Source organism: Zingiber officinale, chromosome 11B (genome assembly GCF_018446385.1).
Source record: "Zingiber officinale cultivar Zhangliang chromosome 11B, Zo_v1.1, whole genome shotgun sequence".
Lineage (NCBI taxonomy): Eukaryota > Viridiplantae > Streptophyta > Magnoliopsida > Zingiberales > Zingiberaceae > Zingiber > Zingiber officinale.
This window is the reverse complement of record NC_056007.1, coordinates 55204379-55212387: the sequence shown is the minus strand read 5'-3', so window position 1 is coordinate 55212387 and position 8009 is coordinate 55204379. Positions and strand designations below refer to the sequence as shown.

General features: G+C 33.6%; 1 protein-coding gene across 1 annotated transcript; it reads right to left on the bottom strand.

Annotated features, from left to right (window-relative positions):
• Positions 1–7157: 7157 nt before the first annotated feature.
• On the bottom strand, positions 7158–7785 carry LOC122034648 (homeobox-leucine zipper protein HOX16-like). Its single transcript, XM_042593966.1, has 2 exons — positions 7458–7785; positions 7158–7312 (listed from the first exon to the last, which is right to left on the bottom strand). The coding sequence occupies exons 1-2, from the start codon at positions 7722–7724 to the stop codon at positions 7262–7264; spliced, it is 318 nt and encodes a 105-aa protein (XP_042449900.1). The 5' UTR covers positions 7725–7785; the 3' UTR covers positions 7158–7261.
• Positions 7786–8009: the final 224 nt, after the last annotated feature.

The following is an 8009-nucleotide window of genomic DNA, read 5'->3' as shown; positions in this document are numbered from 1 at the left end:
AGGGACTTTCCGTTCCCAGATGCAATCAACAGACGAAACCAATGAAGACAAGAAAATATTTTATACTCTATTTCTTACAAAATAGACAAATATTTCTTCACCAATCGGTACAAAGACAACAATTGAAAGTTGTAACTATCTGATTGATAAGTCCTAGGCTATGTGGTTGAGTTCAAGTGATCATTGAAGCATTTTCAATGTTTCATTATATTAATGTTCAAGCTACATAGTAATTTGCATGCCTAGATGTTAAGCCTACCTAGGGCTAGACTGATCTTTGATCTTTAGTTTTTTTATATTTCATTCCTGTATTTTGTAATACCTTTTATGCATAGATCTTGATCTATACAACTTTTTATTGGTATGTTAAAAACATTTTGCTCAATTCATTTTTTTCCAATTAGCGTAAATTAAATTCCTTGACGTTTGCAACTGTTGCACCCATTTCATAATTGATGAAATTAATTGTTTTGTTTAAAGCAAATTTTTATTAGATGTTGTCATTTTTCCCTGGTTATTATTCAATTCTTTTTTTTAATGCATCTGTTGTAGTGATGTGGAGATGAACATTATGTTGGAGAGCTCCTTGAATGCAAAGGAGAAAATAATCTCTGAGTTGAATATGGAGCTTCATAACATGGAATCCACATTATTAAAGGGGAGGGAGCAGCATTTGAATGAGATAAAGAAGTTGAATGCACTAATCAATGAAAAGGTTTCAGTTCTTTGTTTATACCTAATTTTTTATACGATAACTGATATGAAGTATAAGTTGCAACATTTTGGCATTTGAGATGACCAACAATTATAGTTCAATTAAAATTTTATCACAATTTCTCGGCACAACAATATGATCTTGGACATGTTTAAAGCTATCACATCCTTTATTAACACAATTAGATTTGATAAAATAGCAATGCTTACAGTTCCTAATCTCTATATCTCTATTTTCTTGCAGGATAGTGCTCTTTTGGAGATAAGAAGAGAACTTCAAGAAAGACCAACCACAAGATTAGTTGATGATCTGCGTAAAAAAGTTAAAATTCTTCAGGTCCATAAAATGCAATTGACCATTGGATTCACCTTCCTAACATTTGTGCACATGCATTCTTCTTTTGGATTCCTTTATACTGTTTGATATTGCATACTCAAGAGCCACGCTTAAACAATTTTGCAATATAACTATACTTTTGAAGATCCACTTAGGTATTTAGCCAGTAGTTGTTTCAGTTCATCTACATTCTTCCTTTCTTTATTCTTAGTAGTTTGTTCCTAATTGATGATGTATTTAGCCATGCTTTGCTCCCAGTGTAATTATTTAGAGAGATAGTTTAACATACTTGTAGTTTGTCCATTGGAGGATTTTTGACGGTACAGTTCAATGCTACAAATTTCACTTATTAAGTGTACATATGGTGTTATTCCATACCAATGCAACAGTGAAATCAAAGGTCCATTTTCAATGCTTTGCTCTCAAGTTGTTTCGGTTAGTAATGATCCTAAAGATAACCTTTTATTCTTACAAGATTGTTCCAGATAGCCTCTGTCACAATATTATTTACAATTTTCCTTTATCATGACTATTTCAGATATATAATTTAACATAATTTCAATTTATTAAGTTAAGTCACAGTCTTACTTGAGTCTACTAACAGGCACAATGCATTCAGCAATACAATTTAGTTGCTCAGGAAATAGTTGAAACAAATGCATTAGCTTGTTCATTGATATAGGATATGGTGAAACAAATGCATTAGTTGAAACAAGCTATCACATCCTTTATTAAACAGGAAAATGCATTTTTATTATTCATAGGCATTTAGTTTAGATCAAGTGACATTTCTTTATCTTCTTCTTACAGGTGGAGTTTGAAGGATTAGGAGAATTAAGAAGCAAGTATGAAGAAGATGAAGGATTAGGAGAATTAAGAAGCAAGGATGAAGAAGATGAAGGCATTTAGTTTATCTTCTTTCTTTATCTACTTGGTCTACTTCGATCCAAGTACGATGCAAACATGGCAAGGATGAAGAAGATGAAAGATTAGGAGAATTAAGAAGCAGTGTTTTGTTACTCTTCTAGTGTTGTACACGGTAAAAGTAGTTCAAATGATCCAACTCTTCAAAACTGAATATCAAGATTAGGATGTTGTGTTACTCTTCTAGGATTAGGATGTTGTGTTGTTCTACCTTTGTTTTAATAGTGTCGTTGTCATTTTGTTGGCTGCTTTTGAAATTTCTTCGGAATGTTGTAAATATTATTTTCGAATGTTAGAAAATTATATGTTAAATTTTATTTACAAATTTAGTATTTTGAATGATTTATAATACTAGAAAATTGTATAATAAATTTTAATATTTTTTTTATTTTTTATCAAAAAAAGACAACGGTTTTTCACTATTGTCGTAAATAGTTTAAAACTGTTGTTGAAGACCCTGTTATTAAAGGTAGACGCTCAAAGACAACGGTGAAAAACTGTTGTCTTTGAAGGAAAAGACAACAGTTTTTCACCGTTGTAAAAACTGTTGTCTTTGACTTCAAAGACAACGGTTAAAAACCGTTGTCTTTGGGTACCCCCTTTAACAACACAGCCTTTAACAACAGTCCGAAAGGGGCTACGACAACGGTGAAAAACCGTTGTTGTAAGGCTTTTTTTCTTGTAGTGTCTTTTTTTACTCTAGTCACCTATACAATAGTTCTCAAGGTGAATCCTTTCTCGACAGCTTTAAAAAAGCCTTCACAAAGGTAAGTGAAAGTATGGTTTTTCTATACACTCGAAATACTACTTCCTTTCTTCTTTCTCTTTCAAGCTCCTTATGTAACTTTTGGTACCTCTATTAATTTGACTGTCCCTAATAATGCTGGCCCTGATTGATACTCATTGATGCATATGCTTCATTTCATTAAGTATTCCTTGTTAGTATTAGTCCTAGAAGTCAATTATGAGATGATTAAGTATTTTGGTTTACTCATTGAGTTAGACTCAATTGAATCCACTCATTGAATTCAGTCCAATCCAAATTAGACATATTGGATTAATGAGTTAGACTCATTGGTTTATTGGATTAATGGTTAATCCAATATAATAATCCAATCCATTAAGTGAAATACAAAGAGATAAAAAACCCATGGTATTTATTGGATGAATATAAATTGATTTTTTGATTGAATTTTTTAGATGATGAAAAAGTGAGACTCTTCATCTCCTCCTTCTTCACCTCTTTTTCCTCTTGGACGAATTCTTGCTCTTGGCTAAACCATCCTTGTGCTTCCTAGCACAACCTTGGATGCTTTTTCATCTCCACTTCTTGAGTTCATGAGATGGACAGGTGGCTTGCTCATGTGGATACCGTAGAGGCATGAACACTTGATTGCACTAAGATTTGCATCCAAAGAAAAGTTGTTGTCAGGATTAAGAAGGACATGCAATAAAGGTATAAGTCTCTATCATTAAACTTAGTATATGTGATTTTTATCCTTCACATAGATCTTCTGGAAAGGATCTAGCAAGTTTTTCTGCTGTGCTTCCTATGTGTTTATGATACCACTATAAGGATCTAGCAAAGTAACTCATTTTATCTTGGTAGAGTGAGACAGGACAATTATAATGTCCAACTATTAAACTTTCAGTATGACTTAACTAAGTTACCTAAATTGGATTGAGAACCTAGAAGCATATCACATATGATGTAATTTAAATTATATTAGTCTAGGGAAAATAGCCAAAGCCAACTCAAGGTAAGTTATAATATAGATTTCATAAGATGAGAAAATGATCAAATAGTCTTATTCACCCAATGATATAAGAGTTACATAGGATGTAATTGGTAAATGTTGCCTACCTAAGTTGTACTATATCTTAGGTGATTAGCCAAAGTTAACTCAAGATGAGGTATAATATGAATCACTACAAGAAAAAAGCCTAACAACAACGGTTTTTCACCGTTGTCGTAGCCCATTTTGAACTGTTGTTAAAGGCCGTGTTGTTAAAAGGGGTGCCCAAAGATAACAGTTTTTAACCGTTATCTTTGAAGGTAAAGACAACATTTTTACAACGGTGAAAAACTGTTATCTTTTCCTTCAAAGACAACAGTTTTTCACCGTTGTCTTTGAGCGTATGCCTAGGCTCTTCAACAACAATTTTGAACTGTCTACGACAACGGCTAAAAAACGTTGTCTTTTTTTGCCAATGACATCTGTTTGACAACGGTTAAAAGTCGTTGTCTTTTTAGTGAACAATGTTAATTAACATCAGTTTGTCACTGTTGTCTTTTAACGCCATTGACAACAGTTTGACATATTTAAACTGATGTCTTTGGGTACAATATACAACATTTTGACAATAAATAAAAAACTTATTAATCTTTTCCTACTCAACGGTTTATAAAAAACATCATCATCCAGTGCAAATTTCATTGATAAAAAACCTACATAATCAATATTTACAATGTAAATTTCATTAAAGTACCAAACATCATCATCCAAACATCATTAAAGTACCAAACATCAACATTCAAACATCACAAAAGTTTACACAGCCAAAAGTTTATATATATCACACATATATATAAAGTCCAAACTATCATGTTTTGTTGGAGCACGTCTTCTCTACCTGTGCATCTTCTAAACAGCCTGTGCATCTTCTAAACTGCAGCCTTTTCTGGTTTCTCCTCCCTCCTAGCTTCTCTTTTCTTCTCCTTTCACAGAAACGGGGTCATTATCTTTTCCCTGAGGTAAATAGCATATGATTGCAAGTTAAGTCATTTCTCAGGAGTAAATGGCATAAAAAATGGATCTCTTGGAAATTTCACACCTGACCTCCTATTACAGTTTTACAAAAACTCAAAGGGTAGTATGTCTTAAAAGACCAGCTATATGGCTTTACAAGTAACTCTTAAGTATGGTAAACCAAACCTATCAACTTTACATATACCAAAAAAAAATCAAAGTTTACAGGGTGATATATGCAATCAAAGTTTGGACCTCAAACATTAAATTTCTCTGTTAGTTACTATACATGGTAAAAGCCCCGTTAGACATACATTAAGTTGCAGTTAGGGAATCAACAAAAAAAAAACACACTTGCGTTGATATTTCTGCTTGCATATTCTTTTGCAACAGTCTTGGTGCGACCAATCACTCCTGCCTTTGCAGGACTGCAATTAGCTTGGAATACATTACCGACTAAACCAACAACAGATACCCCTGCTCAATTGAATGATATTTCAATATCTCAAAAAAAAACTAAAGCATAAAGATGCTGCAGTAACAAGATTATTACCCTTCTAAACAAAGACATCTACATTATAAAATTGAGATCCAAATTGTTTGTTATGTAAACCAAAATACATTATAAATATTTGACAAATGATTAAGGTTAATCATTTTTTAAATACATTATAACTCGCCCTCTAGTTCAACCGTTCAGTTTTACCTATTTTGTCTTGTGTGGTTTTTTGAAAGTTTGGGATGCTGTGCGGATTTACAAATCTGAATTTATCAATCTTATTTTCTTTTACCAACTTTTTATAAAGATGCCTACCATTTGAAATAAAAAAAATCATAACTACATTAGATATTAAATACTGATCTAATAAAGTATGTGCTTCTTATATACTAAATTTAAAAAAGAACAAACAAAGTTTAAGGTAATTCGAAGACTTACCATATGTAAACAACCACACAATTTCCTGAAATTGGCTCCAAGTGATACAAAGCACTAATGTCCTCAAGATGCAAGTTCAGTTCATAATCATCTTGAAATACCTCATGATCTAAAGCAATTGACAATTTCCTTCCATTCTCAAGAGCACGCTTACAATAACAATACACCATGCGCAATGATCTTGGCACACTTGATGACAAAGTCTGGTTATTTTCTACATGTGCCATTTTCTTCATTTGATGCTTCTAATAATTGTAATTGTAAACTTTTTAGATAGGTGCAATACTAAATAGTTTCACAGATATTTACTTTGAAATATTATCTTAGATGTACCTTTTGTCGTAGCATCAGCAGGTGTTTTGGCCAAGCCACATGGGTTCCAACAGCATCACCAATAGTTTCACATTCATTGGGAATCGGAACTGGCAAACATGCTGATTTCTGCATTGCTTCATCGATGGATACACGCATACAATTTTCAAAGCTCTTCTAGCCTAGCAACAACAAACAGTGAAAAAATAATCTTAGTAGACACAATATGAAGAATGAAACAAGCAAGCTAAAACAAGTTGCCGCAATAGGTATATTATATATAGGCATTCAATAACCTAGAAAATAAAAATAGAGAACAAATTTTTAATCACCTTGTCCCAGTCCAGTTGGTATGCATCCTTGACATTTTGATTTGCAAGTAGAAAACCAACCACTAGTCCAGGACACACAATCATAGTAGTAGAGACATCTATGTTCAACAAATAAGAAAGATAATAATATTTTTAAAATAATAAAGTGATTGAATGACAATGCAAGCAAAAGCAAATAGCAGAAGTGTAAAGACATTGTAAGTTCTTACCAATACTCAAAGAAATGCCTCCTTGTGAAGTCCTCAAATTAGAAGGAAATAGAAATGACATTTATATAGCTAGGAACAAAAGATTGTAGATAAGTGTAGTGACCAAGCAATCTTCATTACAATTCACCACCTCCAAAGAAATAGGCTGGGGATGCATAACAAGCGGGCACATAATAATTGCCACCATCGGTAAATTCAGACAGAACAGGTGCCGACGAACCCTCTGAAGGAGTCCACATGCTTGACGGTTTAGCATTACTCGATCCAGTATGGGCAACAGAAACCTAAATTTCAGAAGCAACCATTTACTTGCAACAATTATGTTCAAGGTCCAGAGATAGATTATGCAAGAAAAAAACTACACTGAATAAAAACTATTACCTGCTTGGTGGCTTCAACAGCATCTTTGGACTTCAGCTGAGGATCCAAAGACAACTTCTGCAATAAATTTGAAGCTTTTGCAGTGTAGCGTTAAGGATAATACCAACCAGACAAAGGGATCTTTTTGGCAAGAAAAGCTAAAAGCTGAGATGACCGAGAAAGTGTGAAACTGAAATGCATAAACTAACCTGATATAAGTTTCTCTATGATTTTAGGTAAAGTGCTATAAACCATTAGTTGAACACGTAAACAAAAAATAACAGCATTCTGATCATTCTTAACAAAATAAGAAGAGCAAACATACCTTTTAGCGTTAACCATTTATGGAAGTTAATGGAAATGTAAGATGCTTAAAACTATGAGTTTCAGAAGGAAATGAAGATTCGAAGAGTCTTCATCACCCCAGAATATTTCACCTAGTTAGTGTTGATGAAAAATAGCAAACACTATAAACAATAACTTAGAAATAAAGCTATATCAAATTAACAAATAAGGCACTCATAGTCCAACTTGCAAAATTGGGAGAGACTCTATGGATCTGAGGAGAAAGAGGGGAATTACCTCCAACCGCAATCCCTCGTTGTCCTTGAAGAGGGCAGCATGATCAGCAAGGAGTGACTCATATGAGGACTTGAGCCGATCAAAATCCTGCTCAAGTTGCTTGTTCTTCCACCTTGCACGCTGGTTCTGGAACCACACTACAACTTGCCTCGGTTGCATGCCTAGCTTTCGAGCCAGTTCGCTCTTTCGCTCCGGCTCCAACTTGTTCTCCTCCTCAAAGCTACGTTCCAATAAATTTACCTTTGTTGGAGAAAGGAAGCCGATCATTCCCGCATCCAAATCAAATATTCAGCGACAGAGCAAATGGAGTAAAACAATGAGAAGTTGGTCGATAAGTATCTTCTTATTACATCTTACCACTAGTAAACCCAACGAAAAATTTACTACAACTACGTTGATCTGTCGCCAATTATGCATTCAATGATCTAACGCCCAGATTTGGATACGAACAAAACAAACTTTTTACTCTACCAAAACAAGACAAACCAACAGGCTCTTTCCTCCCAAAGTTGGTGGCATGATCACATGAGAATCGAAATCATTATTTCTTAA